This window comes from Urocitellus parryii, chromosome 16 (assembly GCF_045843805.1).
Source record: "Urocitellus parryii isolate mUroPar1 chromosome 16, mUroPar1.hap1, whole genome shotgun sequence".
In the NCBI taxonomy this organism is placed as follows: domain Eukaryota; kingdom Metazoa; phylum Chordata; class Mammalia; order Rodentia; family Sciuridae; genus Urocitellus; species Urocitellus parryii.
In genome coordinates this window covers 18,025,342-18,046,037 of record NC_135546.1, presented here as the reverse complement: position 1 = coordinate 18,046,037, position 20,696 = coordinate 18,025,342, and the positions used below count along the sequence as shown (strand labels likewise).

The 20,696-nt window shown below is 59.2% G+C and overlaps 1 protein-coding gene across 1 annotated transcript in view; it reads right to left on the bottom strand.

Moving 5' to 3' along the window:
• The window catches only part of Aldh1l1 (aldehyde dehydrogenase 1 family member L1), a 28,715-nt gene that overhangs the window by 2,020 nt on the left and 5,999 nt on the right, over positions 1-20,696 (bottom strand). The window contains 15 exon segments of the mRNA XM_077793473.1: positions 63-168; positions 446-611; positions 1,072-1,170; positions 2,390-2,489; positions 5,397-5,490; positions 6,991-7,078; positions 7,957-8,062; positions 10,268-10,338; positions 13,828-13,978; positions 14,884-15,011; positions 16,543-16,662; positions 17,311-17,458; positions 18,941-19,032; positions 19,411-19,536; positions 19,980-20,116. Coding sequence (XP_077649599.1) covers positions 63-168; positions 446-611; positions 1,072-1,170; positions 2,390-2,489; positions 5,397-5,490; positions 6,991-7,078; positions 7,957-8,062; positions 10,268-10,338; positions 13,828-13,978; positions 14,884-15,011; positions 16,543-16,662; positions 17,311-17,458; positions 18,941-19,032; positions 19,411-19,536; positions 19,980-20,116 — 1,732 coding nt within the window.

Genomic DNA, 20,696 nt, shown 5'->3' with positions numbered 1-20,696 from the left:
CCAGGGTTCATTCAAAGACCCCGTCACCCACAGCCAGGCTCGGCCCTGGGAGGCGCCCCTACCCGTCGGCAAACCGGGAGATGACCATGATGGGCCCGAAGGATTCCTCCTTGGCTATGAACATGTGGTCCTCCACGTCTGTGAACACCGTGGGCTCGAAGAAGAAGCCTGCGGGGGACAGGGGCCGGTGGCTCGCGGGAGGGCGCCGTCCCCCCGCCCTGTGGCCCTGTTCTGTTCTGAGGTCCCCACCTTGCCAGTCCCATACCTGGGTCCGACAGGTGCCCAAACAGCCAAGCCCGCCCCCCGAAGTTAAGGTATCAGACGGGCCTGAAGTCTAGCTGTGCAGGTCCCTGGCCACCCACCCGCGGTCCCCAAGTTCTATCCCAGCCAGAAATCGGAGGCCATGGTACCCGCTGCCTCGGTGGCCCCTGGAGCGCCGACCCACCTGGCCGAGGGACCTGGTTCCCGCCACAGACCAGCGTGGCCCCTTCCCTCACGCCTCGCTGACAGTACTCCCGCAGCTTGTTGAGGTGCGCCTGGTGGTTCTGTGGCCCGTGGTCGGTGCCCCTGTCCAGGGGGTTGCCGATCTTCATCTTCCCCACCTCCTCCACCTGCGGAAAGTTCTCGGGTCAGATCACGCTTTGCTCCTCCCTGAGGAGGAGGACGGTCCCCAGTCCCCAACTCAGTGTCTCGCTAAGTGGTTGAGGCTGGCCTCCAACTTGCGATCCTCCTGTCTCAGCCTCCCGAGGTGCTGGGATGAAGGTGTGGGCCATTACGCCCGGCTACTATTTTCTGTCTTTTTTGTGTGTGTGTTAGGAGGGATGGAACCAAGGGCCTTCACCTACCCCTGAGGACACCCCCAGCCCACAGACCTGTTTGGGTCACATCATTTCCAATCTGGGGACCGTTTCTTGCTGAACCAGTAAAAACCTGTGGAGGCCCACGGCTCCTGCCTGACAGGTCCCCTGACCCAGGTGGGTGGCGATCTGTGACAGGAGCCTGTCCCGGCTTCCCCACCTCTCCCCGGGGGCCCCGCGAGCCAGCAGCCCGAGACCCTGGGCCAGCACTCACCACCCTCCTCACGAACTGGTCGTGGATTGAATCCTCCACAAAGAGTCTCCCGGCCGCAATGCAGTTCTCCCCTTTGTTGAAGAACACGGAGCTCATGCCCTGCGGAGAGGACGGCGGTTACAGCCACCCCTGGGCTCCTGTCCCCAGCCCCTGCCAAGGGGACGTGTGCCTGGGTCACGCTCTCCTCCTGGTGCCAGGCCTGGTTAGTGGGACCGAGGGATCTGCCTTGCGAGGGCAGGAAAGGAGGCCAGGACCCCGAGGTGGCGGGTGACACTATTAGAGGTGCACAGCCCGGGGGAGGACCCCAAAGCCCGAGCCCCGAGCGCAGCCGGGTGTCCACTCCCAAGAGCACATTGGGGTCCATGGCTGCCGGGAGCAGGCGGCTGTGTCCTGGAGGGACTTCCTGTGTTCCTACATGGGGACAAGCCCGTCAACAACTTGGGGACTCTGGGCGCCTGCGGCTTAGGGACTTTTGCTGCTCTGACCCACCGGGTGGTTCTGGCCCCGCTACTTTGTCCCCTCCTGCCCCGTCCTCCTGCTCCTATGCTGATCTGTCAGCCGCTGCTGGCCTCTAGGGTGAAGTGTCCCTAAGGGGACCTGCTGTGTGTCACAGCCACGGCCCGGCAGGAGGAGACTCCTGCAGCAGGTTAGGACGAAGGCCCTCGGAGGCCCCCACCCGTCTGCCCTTGGAAAGCAGCAGCAGCCTCTGCAGGAGGCCGGGTGGGGAGGCCAGTGGAGTCCAGCTCCCTGTGAGGCCAGCCGCGGGGCACAGGCCCGGGGACCCTGCAGGACACTGCAGCACGGGCCTGGGACAGGGGCTGAGATTCTAGGACTGACAGGTCACCAGGGCAAGTGACTGGCTATCCTGCTGTGGCTGTGACATGTCCCCAGAGCCCCCCTGGGAGGTGACACAGGAAGGTCCAGAGGAGGAGTGAGGGGTGTGAGGCCTGAACCCCGGCAGGGAATGGCTCCCTGGGGTCCCCTGGTGGCCCCTGGAGGCAGGTGGGGTGTGGGGAGGAGGTGGCCCTGGGGCTGTGGCTTGGGGTCTCTATTTGGCCCTGGAGAGTGGAGTCTCTGCTCCCTGGTCCCCATGGGAGCTGCTCCCTCCCCACACTCTTTCTCCATGATGTCCTGCCTCCCCTCGGCCCAGGAGTGGGGCCACCGTCTGTGGACACCCTGAGCCCCACGTCCACCGTCCCCCCGATTGCTCTGTGGGGTCTCCTGGTCACAGCAGCAAAGAAGCTGAGACACCTCCCCTCCCAGGTGGCCCCTCCCTGTCCCCAGTCCCCCCATTGTCCCCGCCTAGCCCAGCCCTCACCATCTGCACGGCCTTGCTGAGGTCGCAGTCGGCGAAGATGATGAGCGGTGACTTCCCGCCCAGCTCCAGGGACACCTTCTTCACGTTACTTAGGGCGCAACTGGAAGCGACAGGGCACTGGGGCCGGCGCCCAGGAACACCAGGCCCCGGGCCAAGGGGATGGGGCAGGCCCTTGCCTGCTGGGCTCCAGAAACCTGACCCTCGCCTGCCCCGCACCCCACATCCCCACCTTCCTGTCCCCAAAACCCGAGCGCTCAGCCACAGGGCCTTTGCCCTCGCCGTCCCCCCCACCTTGCGGATTGATTAACTTAAAAAAAATTTGCTCCAAGGGGTCATCCGTGACTGCAGGATGCATTTTGGCACATCGTACACAGACGGGGTGTGGCTTCGCGTCCTCTGGTCGTACGTGATGTCGGCTCACACCAGTTGTGTGACCAGACGTGCACTTAGGGTAGTGATGCCTGATTCATTCTTCTGCCCTTTCCACCCCTGTGTCCCTCCCCTCCCCTCCCCTCCCTCTCCTCTGCCGGATCCAAAGGACCTCCATCCTTCCCCAGCCCCCACCCCTTATGGTGACCGCATGTCAGAACATTCAGCCTTTGACGATTGGGGACAGGCTTATTTCACTTAGCGCGACAGCCTCCAGATCCATCCAGTTACCAGCAAAGTGCCGTCACCTCATTCTTCTTTATGGCTGTGTAATATTCCACTGTGTCTATGTAACTCGCTTTTCTTTATCCGTTCATCTGTTGAAGGGCGTCAAGGTGGGTTCCATAGCTTAGCGGCTGTGAACTGAGCTGCTCTAAACACTGACGGGGCTGTGTCCCTGTAGCGTGCTGCTTTTAAGTCCTTTGGGTACAGACAGAGGAGTGGGATAGCTGGGTCCAAGTTCCATTCCAAGTTTTCTGAGGAATCTCCATCCTGCTTTCCAGAGGGGTTCACCAAGGCGCAGCCCCCCAGCCACATCCTTGCCCACACTTATTGTCCCTTATATTCTTGACAGTCGCCACCCTGGCAGGAGTGAGGTGGATCTCAGTGCAGATCTGATTGGCACTTCTCCGATGGCTGGAGATGTGGGACACTTTTCCATACGTCTGTTGGCCGGTCGTATTTCTTCCTCTGTGAAGCGCCTGCTCATTGTTCTGCCCGGTACCCACTGGGTTGTTTCTTTCCGTTCAGACTCATCCCGTCTGCCAGAGCACAAGACTCTTTGGCACAGGCAGACACTTGTCTGGTTCCTAATAGGCACTCTGCCTTGCATACAGCTGCTGCTCCATAAGTGCTGAACGAATAAATAAGACACAGAATCATCCCCCAGTTGGCAGGACTGCAGAGGCCACGGGGGCTTTGGCATCTCAGCTGTTTAGGGATGGTACCCAAAGAAGCTGGGCACCACCTCAAAGGCGCTGCTGTCTGGTGCGCATTCAGTGAACTGGACCAGGCCTGCCCACCAGGAAGGGGGCCCTGGGAATACAGCCACAGAGCCGTGCACAGTCAGAGCAGAAAGCGGTCTCTCTGAACTCTTGCCGCCAAAACCCTCCTCCAAGCCAGGTGCAGTGTGTGACCTGTCATCCCAGCGGCTCAGGAGGCTGAGGCAGGAGGATCGCAAGTTGGAGGCCAGCCTCAGCAACAGCGAGGCCCTGAGCAATTCAGGAAGACCCTGTGTCTAAATAACCTACAGAACAGGCCTGTGGACGGGGCTGAGGGGTCAAGTACCCCTGGGTTCAATCCCTGGTACCAAAAAAGAAACCTCCTTCCGGAAGGTTCCAAGAGCGGACCTTTCCTGAGCCTTCTCTCTGCACTTGAAATGTGTGCACTGGGATTTGACCTTGACGTCCCCACATCAGAGGCTGGCTTGTGAGTCAGGAGGTCAATGACCTGCTGTCCCTCCTGGTGGCTTCTGTTGCTGGCCACACTGGACAGGCCTGCTGCAGAGCTGACCAGACACCATCGCCGTGCTGTGCTCATGGCCCCAGTGCCGGCCTGTCCTGACCCCAGGAACCTGACTCATCAGCCACTGAGCCGAAGGCAGGGGGATGGGGAGGTCAGGGACGGTCACTGTGTCCTGCTGCAGCTGGACGCCATCCCCTCTGGGAGACAAACAGGCTGCCCGGGACCAGCCTGTGGGGAACGCGTCCCAAAGAGAAAGAAAGTCATTCTGATCAGAGAGGGATGGTGAGGGGACCCTTCTGTGACCCAAGAGTGGCCCTTCTCCCTGGGGAACCGTCACAGAGTAGCCAGACCACCCTGGAGTTCCTCTGGGACCCCCTAAAGCAGAGAGCGAAAACAGGGTAAGGAGCCAGAGGCCACAGGCAGAGCGCTCAGCAGGGCCCAGGTCCCGGGCTGCTGCCCAAGGGCTGGACGGGGACAGACCCGCTGGACCAGCATTGGCATTAAACATGGCCACTGGGGTTGGATGTGCACCATGAAGCTCAAAAAGCAGCACCTGAATGCCCTTCAGCAGATGAACGGATAAAGAAAATGCAGTATGTGTATGCAATGGAATATTACTCAGTCATGAAGAAGAGTGATGAAGAGTGTCAATGGACGGAGCTGAAGACGATCACACTAAGTGAAATAAGCCAACCCCCCAAAACCAAAGGCCGAATGTCCTCTCTGATGTGTGGATGCTGACCCACAATAGGGAGAGGGGAGAACAGAAGTGCATTGGATGAGACGCAGGGGAGTGAAGGGAAAGGAGGGGAGGGGACTGGGAGAGACAGGGGAATGAATGGACGTCACTTTCCCATGTTCACGTAGGAACCCATGACCAGGGACACCCCACAACAGGTCCAACCACAGAAACGGGACGTCACACCCTGTGTAGGTGTGACGTGTCAAAATGCACGCGGCTGTCAGGGACACTTACAAAGAACAATTTTTTTTTTTTTAAAAAGGGAACTTTTATAGTAAAGACGAAAGTAGCGCCCAGCTCACACAACAGCACCAGCTACACCCGGGTGCTGTGGCCGCTGGGGCCGCCCCCTCGGCCCAGCCCAACCCTTACCTCTTCATGATGTGCTTTCCCACCTCCGTGGAGCCCGTGAATCCGATTTTCCTCACGTCGGGATGATCTGCGAGCCGCTGGCCAACCAGCGAGCCTGTGGGCACCGGGTGAGCAGGAGGGTCAGAGTGGACCCCATGGTGCCGGGGAAAAGCCCAGCCCCAGGCAGCAGGTGCACACCCCTGCTCCCTGGTGTGGGCTCAACTGTGTCCCCCCGGGCCCAGAATCGGAAGTCCCAACCTCAGCACGTCTGAAGGTGACTGTCTGTGGAGACGGGAGCTTCCAAGGAGTAAATGAGGTCACGAGGGTGGGCCCCATCCCAATGGGACTGGTGTCCTTCAGAGCAAAGGGGATTGGGACACAGACGTCCACAGAGGGACAGCCTGTGAGGACACAGCAGCCACATGCCCCTTGGCTTCCCAGTTCCATGCTGAGCCCAGCACACAGCTGCCCACAGGAGGCTGAGGCAGGAGGATCGCAAGTTGGAGGCCAGCCTCAGCATTGCAAGTTGGAGGCCAGCCTCAGCAACAGCGAGGCCCTGAGCAATGCAGGAAGACCCTGTGTCTAAATAACAGCTGGCCAGTCCCTCTGTACCGTGCGGTGGCAGTGAGACTCCAAGATGAACTTTCCTGACGCTGCCCTCTTCCAAACTCAGCCAAGACTCCTCCAGAGGCCCTTTCCCGACGCGGCTTCCAACCCTTCCTCCCCATCCTTCTGTGCCCTCCTGTTCTGCTCAACCTCTCTGACTGCCCCCTCTTCCATCATCTTGGCCTGTCCAGTGCCCTGGCTCCGTCCTCTGGGTCACAGCCCCCTCTGCGACTCCACCAGGCCTTCGAACGCCATCTCCGGATAAGTCGTCCCCTCCGTCTGTATCTCTGGCCGAGCTCCTCTGGAATCCGGCGTCCCTTGTCCCCCTCTGCCTGCTCGGCTCCTGGGCCTGGATATCTGAGAGCCTCTCGGATCTGACATGTTTGAACTTGAGCTGTCAATCATCCCTGACCCTGCTCCCCCGCCCGGCAGGTGGACAGCCTCTCCTGGCGGCCAGTTAAGTGGGGGCGCCACGGACCTCTTCATGTCCCTGTTCGGGCACCAGCGACGAGAGGCCATGGAGGGATTGAGACAAACAGACACACAGAGAGAGAAAAACTTGGGCCAGGTCAGACATCGCCCCCTGATGGAGGAGCCGTGACCAGGGCCAGCTCTGGTCATAGAGGTTTCGCCAAAGGCTATTTGTGGGAAAGTTCCTTCAAAGCGGCCATCTGAAGGACGCAGAACTGGTGAGACACGAGGGCCATCTTGTTAGGCTCGGAATCCTCTATCCCCGGGAGCTGGTGCCTGAGCTGAGGGCCCACACTGACACAGCTCTGCGCCTTGGCATGGAGCCTGTCTGGGGCGGGTATCACCATAGCAACGGGGCAATCTTGACCTGCATCTTTGCCCAGGGAGTTCCCAGAGCCAGGCAGCCACCAGGCAATCCGAGGACCGTGATCCACGTTCACGGCTTTCCACGTGGAGGGGGAGGTCACTCTGGACACTTTTGTTCCCCATCCCACGAACAGCCTGGAGCCCCAGCCCTGCCCCCGTCTGAAGCCCTCACCAGATCCGGGGAGGATGTTGATCACGCCCTTGGGAATGCCGGCCTTCAATGTCAGCTCCGCAAACTTCAAGGCTGTGAGCGGGGTCACCTGCAGGGGACAGGGAAGAAGACTCAGTCAAGAGGGCTTTTTTATTTTTTAATAGTACCGGGGATTGAAGCCAAGGGTGCTTAACCCCTGAGCCCCGTACCCAGCCCTTTTTATATTTTATTTAGAGACAGGGTCTCACTGAGTTGCTGAGGCTGGCCTCCAACTTGTGATCCTCCTGCCTCGGCCTCCCGAGCCCCTGGGATTAACCTTCCCTCTCTGTCTCTGTCTCCCAGCGGCTCCAGTTGCAAGCAGGGGACGCTGTGGATTGGGGCACCAGGAAGATCCCTGGGAAGCCACATTCGTGGTCAACCATAGGGGCACGGCCAATCCAGACGGCTTTCCTTACACCTCAGGTGGGAACAGGGGCCTGCCAACCTCTGGCATCCTGGCTCATCCTGGTGGGGCTCTGGCCACTTGGCCAGGCCTGGACCCTCTGGTGCTGTATTCCTTTCTTCTCTGTTGATACTAAGCCCCTCAGGAGTCCAACGGTCCCCATCCCCAGAAGCCTCCGGCTTGTCTTCCAGAACGCCCCGTCCCCGGTCCCTCAGCCTCCTCCTCTGAGAACTGCCAACTTTAGGGTGGAGTCAAGGCTGTCCGGGGAGGTGACCGCTGCCCACGGAAGTCCCAGCAGCCCCTGCCTTCTGAGCTTCTGTGTAACTCTGACTACGGCCCCAGGTGTGGAAATTGTGGAAATCCAAATGGAAGCAGTTTTCCAGCCCTCGGAACCCCCCACAAATTGTTCCTCTTCTGTTTCCGCAAATTCCTGGTCAAGCCGGGAGCCGTGGTGTCATCCCAGAGGCTCGGGGAGGCTGAGGCAGGAGGATCGCGAGTTAGAGGCCAGCCTCAACAGCGTCGTAGCAAGGGCCTGAGCAGCTCACCTGGGCAGGCTTGATGACCACCGTGTTCCCAGCGGCCAGGCAGGCAGCCGTCTTCCAGGACAGCATCATCAGGGGGTAGTTCCAGGGGATGATGATACCGCAGACCCTGTCGCACCAGAGAATTGGGCCTTTCTCTCTTGTCTCAGCCCAGAGGCTACCTGCTGACCCCCTCCTCCTCTCCCAGGGCCTGACCTCCACTGTCAAAGCCAGGCTGCCCCCAAAGGCACCAAGAGTCCTGCAGACAGTCACACCTGCCTTTTCTCACCTGGATTCAGTCCCGTGAGTGACCATGGTGGCAGTCCTTCCTCCTACTGCCCACCATGGTAGGGCACCCTGATCAAATTCTGATGAGAGCAGTCCAGGGACACAGACCAGGGGGAGGGGACCGTGGCCATTTTTAAGTGAGAACAAAAAGCCAGGAGGTCTAGCCAGGTGGGCGTGGTGGCCTACGCCTGTCATCCCAGCCACTCGGGAGGCTGAGGCAGGAGGATCGCAAGTTAGAGGCCAGCCTCAGCCACTGAACGAGGCCCTGAGCAAATTGGTGAGACCCTGCCTCTAAATAAAATATTTAAAAAAAAAAGGCTTATTGGAGGGGGGGGTATTGAAAGAAGAGAGCCAATCAGAAGAGTCCCCCAGTTAGAAAGGGGATTATGTCCCCTCGAATTCACGAGTCGAAGTCTGTCTTCATCCCCGGAACCTCAGGATGATGTAGAGAAGGCCCATATTGCAAAGACGCTGGCCTCCTTATTGAGGCACTCGGGGGGGTCCACGTGGGCAAGGACACAGCTGTGTGTCAAAGGCTGGGCTCCCAGTCTGTGGTGCGGCCTGGGGGTGCTGGACGCTGTGGGAGCCCTCTTACTGGCTTCAAGGGGACTTGGGAACCCAGCTCCTTCCTCTCTCTCCTCCTTTCTTCCAGGTTGCCATGGACAGGCCTTTTCTGCCGTAAGCTCCCGCCATGATAGACCGCTGCCACGGGCCCAAGGCAAAGGACCAAGCAGCCATGGACTGATCCTTCCGCAACCGTGAGCCAGAGTCGGTCTTCTCCCTTATCAAGTGGATTATCTCAGGCATTTTGTCACAGTAACGGAGAACGGGCCAACACATAAGTCAGGAGAGGCCCGGGACAGATGCTCCCTCCCAGGCCTCAGAAGGAGCCAGCCTTGCAGACGCCTTGATCCCAGACGTCCTGCTGCCAGAACTGTGAGCCAGCAGCTGTTGATGAAGTCACCTCGTCTGTGGCAGTTTGTTACAGCAGCGTGAGCAGACTCATACCTGCCATTCAGGGAAAAGGTTCACACCCCTGGTACTGGAATTGAGCAGTAAAAAGAAACCCTCTGGCTCTGCTGGATGTCAAGGCTAGTGTGTGGCCTCTTGAGGGAACCCCCTTCTGCAAGTAAATCATTCACCACGACTGAAAGGCGTCCTGAATGGTCACTGCCGAGTTGGACTGACCGACGGCCAACTCGCCCTTCTGTCCACCGTGGCTTTGGAGCCCTCTGGTGGTCACATGAGGTACTGCATGGCCAGTTTTTTTCCGTTTGTGTTTCCAAGGTCCTTGGGGGTCAGGATGATTTTGATGTCACCTTCTGTCCTCGGACAATCGTGATGGCAAACTTTGGTTGTGAACTCGACTGGGCTGAGAGATTCTTAGAAAATTGGTGAAGTGCACTTCCGAGTTTGTCTCTGGGGCTGCTTGCAGGGATGACTGGCATGTGGGTCAGCAGGGGAGGGGGTCTGGCTGTGAGTGTCCCCAGAGCCCCGGTGGGAAGTGACACAGGAAGGTCCAGAGGAGGACTGAAGGGGTGTGAGGCCTGAACCCCGGCAGTGCATGGCTCCCTGGGGGGTCCCCTTGTGGTCCCTGGAGGCAGGTGGGGTGTGGGGACCAGGTGGCCCTGGGGCTGTGGCTTGGGGTCTCTATTTGTCCCTGGAGAGTGGAGTCCCTGCTCCCTGGTCCCCACGGGAGCTGCTCCCTCCCCAGGCTTCCTCCGGAGCAGCCTCTCTGATCATTAGAGACCTTCTCTCCCCCGATGCAGCTGTTTTTCCAGAACTTTCTAATCTGCACGCACAAGGATCCCATTGCACCTTTGTAGATGGACTTTTTGGAGGGAACCCCGTGGGCCACCAGGACCTCAGGGTCACTGTGGGCATTAGACGGAGTGCCCGCGGCCTGCTACGGCGCTGTCCCTGCACCGAGTGGTCAGACAGGACGGGACAGCAGTATGCGAGCTGTCTGCAGGCTGCCCCTCGGGCCACCTGAGCAGTGCCCGGGCAGGGGCAGCGTGGTCACCTCTCGCCCAGGGCAGGGACTCACCCGACAGGCTCCTTCTTGGTCAAGGTCAGGTTCCGGTTGGGCCTGGCCTGGTTGATGGGGATAGTGGAGCCCTGGAAGAAGAAGAGATGTCACCGGGGACAGGGTGGGGGGACACCAGCCCTTACAAGGTGTCGTCTGAGTCCTGATCTCCCCCTCTGCAGCCGGGTAGGGGCCCAGAGCCTCCAGACCACACCCAGCCCCGGGACCCCTGAGATCACTGGACTAGTTTCTCCCCCTCCTCCCCCTCCCCCTCCTCCTTCCCCTCCTCCCCCTCCTCCTTCCCCTCCTCTTTCTCCTCCTCCTCCTGCTTCTCCTCCTGCTTCTCCTCCTCCTCCTCCTCCCCTCCTCCTCCCCCTCCTCCTTCCCCTCCTCCTTCCCCTCCTCCTCCTCCTCCTCCCTCTCCTCCTCCTCCTCCTCCTCCCCCTCCTTCTCCTCCTCCTCCTGCTTCTCCTCCTCCTCCTCCTCCCCCTCCTCCTTCCCCTCCTCCTTCTCCTCCTCCTGCTCCTCCTCCTTCCCCTCCTCCTCCTCCTGCTCCTCCCCCTCCTCCTCCCCCTCCTCCTTCCCCTCCTCCTCCTGCTCCTCCTCCTTCCCCTCCTCCTCCTGCTCCTCCTCCTTCCCCTCCTCCTCCTCCTGCTCCTCCTCCTCCTCCTCCTTCTCCCCCTCCTCCTCCTCCCTCTCCTCCTCCTCCCCTCCTCCCCCTCCTCCTGCTCCTCCTCCCCCTCCTCCTGCTCCTCCTCCTCCTCCCCCTCCTCCTCCCTCTCCTCCTCCTCCCCTCCTCCTTCCCCTCCTCCTCTCCTCCTCCTCCTGCTTCTCCTCCTCCTCCTGCTCCTCCTCCTTCTCCTCCTCCCCCTCCTCCTTCTCCTCCTCTTCCCCCCTCCTCCTCCTCCCTCTCCTCCTTCTCCTCCTCCCTCTCCTCCTCCTCCTGCTCCTCCTCCTTCTCCTTCTCCTCCTCCTCCTCCCCTCCTTCTCCTCCTCCCCCTCCTCCTCCTGCTTCTCCTCCTCCTCCTGCTCCTCCTCCTCCTCCTCCTCCCTCTCCTCCTTCTCCTCCTCCCTCTCCTCCTCCTCCTGCTCCTCCTCCTTCTCCTTCTCCTCCTCCCCTCCTTCTCCTCCTCCCCCTCCTCCTCCTGCTTCTCCTCCTCCTCCTGCTCCTCCTCCTCCTCCTCCTCCCTCTCCTCCTCCTCCTCCTCCCTCTCCTCCTTCTCCTCCTCCCCCTCCTCCTCCTGCTCCTCCTCCTCCCCCTCCTTCTCCTCCTCCTCCTGCTTCTCCTCCTCCTCCTCCTCCCCCTCCTCCTTCCCCTCCTCCTTCTCCTCCTCCTGCTCCTCCTCCTTCCCCTCCTCCTCCTCCTGCTCCTCCCCCTCCTCCTCCCCCTCCTCCTTCCCCTCCTCCTCCTGCTCCTCCTCCTTCCCCTCCTCCTCCTGCTCCTCCTCCTTCCCCTCCTCCTCCTCCTGCTCCTCCTCCTCCTCCTCCTTCTCCCCCTCCTCCTCCTCCCTCTCCTCCTCCTCCCCTCCTCCCCCTCCTCCTGCTCCTCCTCCCCCTCCTCCTGCTCCTCCTCCTCCTCCCCCTCCTCCTCCCTCTCCTCCTCCTCCCCTCCTCCTTCCCCTCCTCCTCTCCTCCTCCTCCTGCTTCTCCTCCTCCTCCTGCTCCTCCTCCTTCTCCTCCTCCCCCTCCTCCTTCTCCTCCTCTTCCCCCCTCCTCCTCCTCCCTCTCCTCCTTCTCCTCCTCCCTCTCCTCCTCCTCCTGCTCCTCCTCCTTCTCCTTCTCCTCCTCCTCCTCCCCTCCTTCTCCTCCTCCCCCTCCTCCTCCTGCTTCTCCTCCTCCTCCTGCTCCTCCTCCTCCTCCTCCTCCCTCTCCTCCTTCTCCTCCTCCCTCTCCTCCTCCTCCTGCTCCTCCTCCTTCTCCTTCTCCTCCTCCCCTCCTTCTCCTCCTCCCCCTCCTCCTCCTGCTTCTCCTCCTCCTCCTGCTCCTCCTCCTCCTCCCTCCTCCCTCTCCTCCTCCTCCTCCTCCCTCTCCTCCTTCTCCTCCTCCCCCTCCTCCTCCTGCTCCTCCTCCTCCCCCTCCTGCTCCTCCTGTTCCTTTTCCTCCCCCTTCTCCCCCTCCCCCTCCTCCTTCCTTCCCTCCCCTCCCCCTCCTTCTCCTCCTCCTTGCTCCTCCTCCTTCCTCCTCTTCCTTCCTCCTCCTCCTTCCTTCCCTTCTCCTCCCTCCTCCTCCCCCTCTTCCTCCTTCTCCTCCTGTCTTTTCTAGGTGTCACTGAGAATCAACTCCAGGGGACACTCTACCCCTGAATGACACCCTTAGTTTCTCTTGTTCACTTTTTGAGTCAGGGGCTCTCTAAATCTCTCAGGTTGGCCTCCAACTTGTGATCCTCCTGCTTCAGCCTCCTGAGAGACTGGGGAGACAGGGGTGCACTCCAGGTGGAGCTTTATCGGAGGTCTTGGGGATGGGACTCAGGGCTTGACACAGGCTAGGCCAATGCTCTGTCCCCGGGCTACACCCCCCGCCCTACACTCTGGAACTGAAATGTCCCTCAAAGTCCCACATGTCAAAGGCTTGGTCTCGTGGCCACCAGGAAGTGACCTTTAGGAGGCTGGGCCTTTCAGAGGTCATTAGGCCATCAGGTGGGTCTTTAAAGGTGACTGCGGACCCCTGGTCTCCTCCTTATTCTCTTTGTACTTCTTGGTCGCTGAGAGATGAGTGGTGCCGTCCACCATGCTCTCCAGCCATGATGCGCTGCCTCAGCCCATAACAGAGGCATCAGCTGAGCAAAGGCTGGAACTTCCAAACCGAGCCCAGACCAACCTTTTCTCTTAATAAGTTGATTGTTGCAGGCACTTCTTATAGTACCGAGAGCTGACTGATACATATTTTTTAAAAATTTATTTTTCTTCTTAGCTGTCCATGACAGCAGTGTGCATTCTGCCATATCATCCCTACATGGGGTGTGACTTCCCACTGGACCTGGTGGGACCTAGTGTGGAGTGTCCTGGTTGTGTGTTCCTATGTGAACATGGGAAAGTGACATCCCATTCATTCCACTGTCTTTCCCACTCCCCTCCCCTCCTTCCCTTCACTCCCTGCGTCTCATCCAATGAACTGCTATTCTTCCTCACCCTATTGTGGATCAGCATCTGAATATCAGAGATAGCATTTGACCTTTGTTTTTTTTTTTGGGGGGGGGACTGGCTTATTTCACTTAGCACGATCGTCTCCAGCTCCGTCCAGTTACCAGCAAATGCCATCATTTCATCCTTCTTCAAGGCTGAGTCATATTCCATTGTGTACATGTACCACATTTGCATTATCCATCCATCTGTTGAAGGGCACTTAGGTTGGACAGCTTGGCTATTGTGAATTGAGCTGCTACAGACACTAACATGGCCACGTCACTACAGGACACTGGTTTTATGACTAATACATGTTTGAGACCCTGGTGCAGTCCAGCCCACCTGGAATTCTCAGAACCTGGAGCTAATCCGCAGGGTTGTTCCCAGCCATGGGCTGCGGCTTGTTCCGCAGCCGCCCGGCCAAGGAACCACCCGTTCCCATGCTCCAAGGTGACCCACCTGGATCTTGTCACACCAACCAGCGAAGTAGCGGAAGGTCTGTATAGACATGCCCACGTGGGTCTTCAGGGCCAGCGTGTACACGGCGCCGGCGTCCAGGGCCTCGATGGTGGCTAGCTCTTCCTGGTGTTGCTCCATGAGGTCTGCCAGTCTGGCCAAAGGTAAGGGGAGATCTGGGCCCTGCACGGATGCCCCCGGCCACCAACCTGGCCTTGTCCTCCCCTCTCTGTATGTCTGCACCGTGCGTTGGGGAAGTCAGCCCCACTGCCTTGGGAGCCATGCACTGAACCAGGGGACAGTCCCTTCTCTGGAAGGTCCTTCCCCTCCCCTCCTAAGACATCACCTCCCACCTTCTCTCTCTCGCTGAGCTTCAGGGGGCATCCAGGGACATGTCCCCTTTGAGGCAACTGGGAATGTGCACAGAGCAGAAACGGGTCACTAGGAAACTAGTGACAGATGTCTGTCCCCTCCCCTACACGGTCTCCACTTGGACCTGCCTGTGTCACTGGGGGGTGTTATTATGACACCGGCCACCAGATGGCAGCAGAGCCTCTTCAGTCACTGGGGGTTGTTATTAAGACACCGGCCACCAGATGGCAGCAGAGCGTCGTGGGAAGGACCCTCCCAATGGCAGTGCCCACTGCTGGCACTCAGGAGGCTCCCAAGGCTCCCAAGGGTGTCCAGGGCTCACAGTTCTGCCTGATCCCAGCTCTGGGGGGGGGGGCATCTGTCACTCGCCAGTGCCTCCTTACAACCATGGAGTCTCCAAGGGTTCTGGGGACTTCGCCTGGAGCACACCTGACCTGCTAGCCCCAGGCTATCCATCCACACTGCGATCCTCCTGCCTCAGCCTCCCCAAGCCCCTGGGATGACAGGCATGGCCACTGTGCCCGGCTCCAAGGAGTCTTTTCTGAGACTCAGGCTGGGCACACCCAGCAGGGTCAGTCTGACCGCTTCGGTCCCATGACCTCCCCAGGGCCCAGGATCCCAGGAACGGAGGCCTGGGTAGGAGGACCCGCCTCAGCCCCCAAGCTGGAGGGGCGGCTGGACGCTCACCTGTACAGGAGCCGGCCACGGTCCCGCGCGCTGATCTTCCCCCACCGCCCGTTCTCAAAGGCATCCTTGGCCGCGGCCACTGCCTTATCCACGTCGCTGACCTGGGCCAGGGACACCTGGCAGATGACCTGTGGGGGGAACAGAGTGTGAGTCCTCCCCGGGAGCACGATGCCCAGACACCACCATGAAGCAGGACGCCCGCTAGGCCAAAGTGGGCCTGCAAGATGTCTGCATGAATAGAAGGTTCTGGAAAGCCTGTTGCTACTCCCAGAGGTCACGTCTCACCCAGGGGCCAGAGAGTCACCCACAGCGGTGAGGCTGAAGGGAGCTGAGCGTCCACAGCAAGAGCCGAGACCCAGTCGTTCCAAGTCCAGCCCGGAAGAATTTCTGAAGCGGACCACAGGGGACATTGGAGGCCCCTTTGCCAGCTACTTCCTCTGTCCCCTGTCCCTGCCTTGACTGTTTTATGTTTTCTATTTTGGTCCTAGGGATTCTTAACCCCTGAGCCCCGTCCCCAGCCCTTTTCACATTTTATTTGGAGACAGGGTCTCACTGGTTGCTTAGGGCCTCGCTAAGTGGCTGAGGCTGGCCTCCAACTTGTGATCCTCTTGCCTCAGCCTCCCGAGCCACTGGGATGACAGGCATGAGCCACCCTACCTGGACCCTTGGGGACTTTGAATTCTGTCCTTGGTCTCTGAAGCAGGCTCAAGTCCCTGAGGAGCCCTGCCACCTCCTATCTTTATCTCCCCACCGTCTTCCCTTCCAGCAGTTCAGGCTGGAGTCTAAGTGGGATCCTTGCTTGTCCTTTGCCAAGATGGAAGCCAGAGCAGAGGCTCCGTGGCCAGCACCACCAGAGGGGAGGTGGGGGCGGGGCCAGAGAAGGGGCGGGGCCAGATGAGGGGCGGGGTCAGATGAGGGGCGGGGCCAGAGGAGGGAGGGGCCAGAGGAGAGGTGGGGCGGGGCCATAGAAGAGGAGGAGCCAGAGGAAAGGTGGGGCAGGGCCATAGAAGAGGAGGAGCCAGAGGAGAGGTGGGGCGGGGCCATAGAAGAGGAGGAGCCAGAGGAGAGGAAGGAAGGGGCCAGAGGAGAGGAGTGCAAGAAGAGAGGTGGAGCGGGGCCAGAGAGGAGGGGCCAGAGGAGAGGTGGGGTGGGGCCAGAGGTCAGTTGGGGCGGGGCCAGAGGAGGGGTGGGGTGAGGCCAGAGGGGAGGTGGGGCCAGAGGAGAGGAGGGGCCAGAGGGGAGGCAGGGCCAGAGGGGAGGCGGGTCTAGAGAAGAGGAGGGGCCAGAGGAGAGGTGGGGCGGGGCCAGAGAAGAGGAGGGGCGGGGCCAGAGAAGAGGAGGGGCCAGAGGAGAGGTGGGGCGGGACCAGAGAAGAGGTGGGGCAGGGCCAGAGGAGAGTTGGGGCGGGGCCAGAGAAGAGGGGGGCCAGAGGTCAATTGGGGCAAGGCCAGAGGAGAGGCGGGGTGGGACCAGAGGTCAGTTGAGGCAGGGCTAGAGGAGGTGGGCGGGACTGGAGGTGAGTTTGGGCGGGGCCAGAGGTCAGCTTGGGTGGGGCCAGAGTAGCGGTGGGTGGGGCCAGAGGAGAAGTGAGTTTGGGCGGGGCCAGAGGTCAGCTGGGGCGGGGAGGAGGAGTCAGGGAGCAGGGAAGACCAAGCTCACGCTGCCGTCCGTGGGGTTGATGGTGTCATAGGTCTGGCCTCCCTCGGCATCCACGAACGTCCCCCCGATGAAGAGCTGGTGGGGCATGCGGAGCTCCAGCTTGTTCAATGATTTTTCCACCTGGGGTGGGTGACAGCCGAGTGACAAGAAGGCGTGAGGAGCACCGATTCCCAGGGAGACTGCGTGGGCTGCAGTCCCTGCTCTGCCCCTTCCTCCCTGGGTGACCTCGACCTGCTGATCCAACCTCCTCCAAGGGCATAGGGGGATTCGCAGCGGGTCGGGAGTGTCACGGGTGGCGAGGCCCTTTAAACCAGGGGACACGTGCCACCCAGCACCCTGCCACCCACTTCTGTGCGCATCCAAAATTCCATGGGGAACACGGGAATCCCTGGGACCCCTTCCCCCTCCTGCAATCTGTCATTTATTCGCTCTTCCTCGGGCAACCTGGGGTCCACCCTGGCCACCTGGCTCTTCTTCCCCAGCTTTTGTTTCAAATCACCAGCCAAACAAACTACCCCCAAAGCCCATTCCTTCAAGAGAGGGCAGTTCCCCCGATAGGTGCTGAATCTACAGGATGAACTTGTCCCTGTTGGGAACTCATCCTGGTCTCACGTCTTGGGGGACCCGATGTGACCCTCCCACTGAGCATCTGACAGCGAGATCCAGTTGAGTTTGCCCTTTGGCTCTGACACCCCTAGGTGCCAGGCAGAGCTTGGGAAAGTGAAAGCTGGGCTCCTGGCTTCCTGAACACCCAGGGGCCCGACTCACATAGTCGATGTCACTGTCACCCTCGTCGTCCTCCCCGCGCAACTTCCTGACTAGCAGCTGGATGAAGTCCCCAAAGGCGGTTGCCATGTACACATCCTCGTTCTCCAGCTCCAACCCGTCACACAGCTCCCTCACCTCCTCCACCAGCCTGCAGCAAGGTGCGGGGGGTGGAGAAACGGGGGCCCAGGATCAGGAGCCCCATGCATCCGGGGACTGCAAGTCTAAATGCACCTCCCCTGATCTGGCCTGGGTCCCAGCACCCTGTAGTGGTCAGCAGCTCAGGACCTAGGCCCAGGGCCCAGGCTGCGGCAGACCCAACAGGCCTTGGTTGCAAACTCATGGGCCATCCGCAAAACTCCCAGGCCATCTCAAGAGGACGTGAGCCATCCAAATCATAAAAAAAAAAAAAAAAAAAAAAAAAAAAAACTTGAAAAAGCACCAAGTCGGAGAACTCAACCTTTCTGATTGAAAAGTTCACTACCAAACTAAAATAATCAAGTAGGAATCAAAGCAGCCATCCTCAGCCAATGAGCACAACCCAGAGCCCAGGAATAAACCTACTGGCATCGGGATCCACCGATCTTTTGGCAGGAACCCCAAGATATGCAAAGAGAAACTGATAACGTTTTCAGCAAATGGTGTTGGAAAAATTGGATGTCCCCATGCACAAGAATTCAACCAGATCTTTGTTTACTACACATAAAAATGATAAAGTAACGCAGCATCCACATGTCAGAGAGAGCATTCCGCCTGGCTTATTTCACTTAGCACGATAGTCTCCAGCTCCATCCATTTACCAGCAAATGCCATCATCTCGTTCTTCTTTAGGGCTGAGTAATATTCCACGGTGTACGTGTACCACGGTTTCTTTATCCACCCATGTGTTGAAGGGCACCTGGGTTGGTTCCCTAGCTTAGCTGTGGTGAGTGGAGCTGCTATAAACACTGATGTGACTGTGTCACTGTAATGTGCCAAGTCCTTTGGGAATAAAACCCAGGAGTGGGATAACTAGGTCTGATGGTGGTTCCATTTCAAGTTCTTTGAGGAATCTCCGCCCTGCTCCCCAGAGGGGGTTGGCAGTCCTACAGTGTGGACTCCTTTTTGCAAACAAAGGTAGACTAATACCTCCTTCACCTTCCCTCCACACAGATCAGAATTTACCACCGCTGGGTAGTAAGTGGGATCCTTCCTCCGTGGTTGAAGGACAGGTAGACGAATCTAAGGTGACAGACTGCCTGTGGGTTGGGGCAGGGGACAATGTACCCCATGCCTCTGTGTCTTGATTAAAACTTACACACATTAAATCAAGGCCTGCCAAACTGACCACCTAAGATCCATAAATTTTACTGTATTTCCCATTTTTCTTGCGGGGGGTGGTACCGGGGATTGAACTCGGGGGCACTCAACCACGGAGCCCCGTCCCCAGCCCTATTTTGTGTTTTCTTGAGAGACAGGGTCTCACTGACTTGCTGAGGGCCTCACTAAATTGTTGAGGCTGGCCTCCAACTTGCGATCCTCCTGCCTCAGCCTCCCAAGCCACTGGGATGACAGGCATGGGCCATGGCTGCTTCTTGGGTCTGGTTCCTCAGAACCCACAGGGTCTACAATTCCTGGACGGGCCCCCCCTTACCTCACCACGTCCACCGATGCGGCCCCCGACTTGAAGAAATCTGTGGAATCGTCCACCTCTGAGACGCTGGGGAGGATCCGTTTCCAAGCACTCTGAGAACACAAAGGAGGTGTGAGGAGGTAGGTGGCCCTGGTGGCCCTGGTGGCCCTGGGACCAGCCGGCCCTGGATGTGCCTGAGAGCCCGGCTATCCACTCCAAGGCGCTGTCCCTTCCAGAGGGGCCTGGTGGCCTGGGGTGACCACCTCCTGGGGCTGTGACATAGTGAGTCTCTTGGAGCATCAGAGGCCCAGCTGGCCAAATCCCAGGGCCCCATTGCAAAGGAAGGGGCAGCAGAGAGACTTCAGAGAGTTCCAAGATCAGAGAGCACCAACACTGCCCCTGAGGCCGGTACACAGGAAAAGGGACTCACCAAACACTTGTGCAGTAGACAACCTGCCCAACCGGCCAGCACCCCAGAAGGTGTCTCTTACCCGCACAGCCTCGGCAGTGACCAGCTCTGCCTCCGTCAGCTCCAGAGCACTGCTGGCTTCTGCTTTGAAGAACTGCGAGGCCGGGATCATCTTACCATCCTCCAGCTGGATGTTCTTCACCAGCAGCTACAAAAGATAGGGCATACGCCTATCATCCCAGCCGCTCAGGAGGCTGAGGCAGGAGGATCTCAAGTCGGAGGCCAGCCTCAGCAATTTAAGCGAGGCCCTGAGCAATTCAGCGAGACCTGAATAAAATATAAAAGGGGCTGGGGCTGGGGCTCAGGAGTTAAGCGCTCATGGGTTCAACTCCCAGTACCAATAATAATAATAATAATAATAATAATAATAATAAAAAAACACAGGGCCCCACTTTGGGTGGCTTATACTCAGGGTCACGCCCCAGGCCAGGGACTAGTATGGATTTTCCCTCCTGAGTCTCATTTCTCCCTGGTCTTTGCCCAGAGCCTTGTGCAGTAGACAACCTGCCCAACTTGAGGTGTTCCAAGTTGGGAACATAGAGCCGAGGGGGGAGTGGGTCTGGGGCCTCCAGCGTGGGCAAGCGCCATTACCATTCTGTCATCATTCCCAAAGAGAATGAGTCCCGCCTTGGTGACCAGGCCTGGCCGATGGGCTCCGGGGATGGCCAAAACTTCCCCCTCAGGGACCAAGCCGGAGGTGTTCAATGTTGAGTTGAAAAGGTCAATGTCTGTCAGGGGAGAAAAAAATCCAGAAGCAGGTGAATGAGAAGAGTCCTGGCCACTGACCAGTGGCTGACCTCAGACTCTAGTGCACAGAAGCCAAGGGAAATGTGCTCAGAGGTGAGGCCAGTAGCCCCAAAGATGCCACCAAGCACTGGTCACTTGAGAAAGGAGATGCATTTGCCAGGACACAGGGTTCCATCTCAGTGCCGGAGGCAGAGAGCCTTCTGGACATGTCTGGGCACTTGGCTGGGGCTCAGGGGTGTGGACAGTGGGGGCTGTGTGGACCAAGAGTTTGGACAAAGACCCCGAGACACATGGTCTTGCTGTCCTGGTGAGTCTAGAGCCCAGGAACCCCAACTTTGGCATCTGGCTTGCCCCTGCCTGGTCCCTCAACCAGAGGAAGTGTCCCACCTGTGTCCAGGGCCATGTTGAAGTCAGAGCTGGGATCTGAGGTGGCCCCAGGAGTGGAAGCCAAAATTTTATACCCAGCACAAATGGACAACATACTGGTGGTAGGTGCCCGGAGGCCTCTGGGAGATGCCGGAGACCTCCCTTTTAGCTCCTGGGGGGTGGACAGGTCTCTCA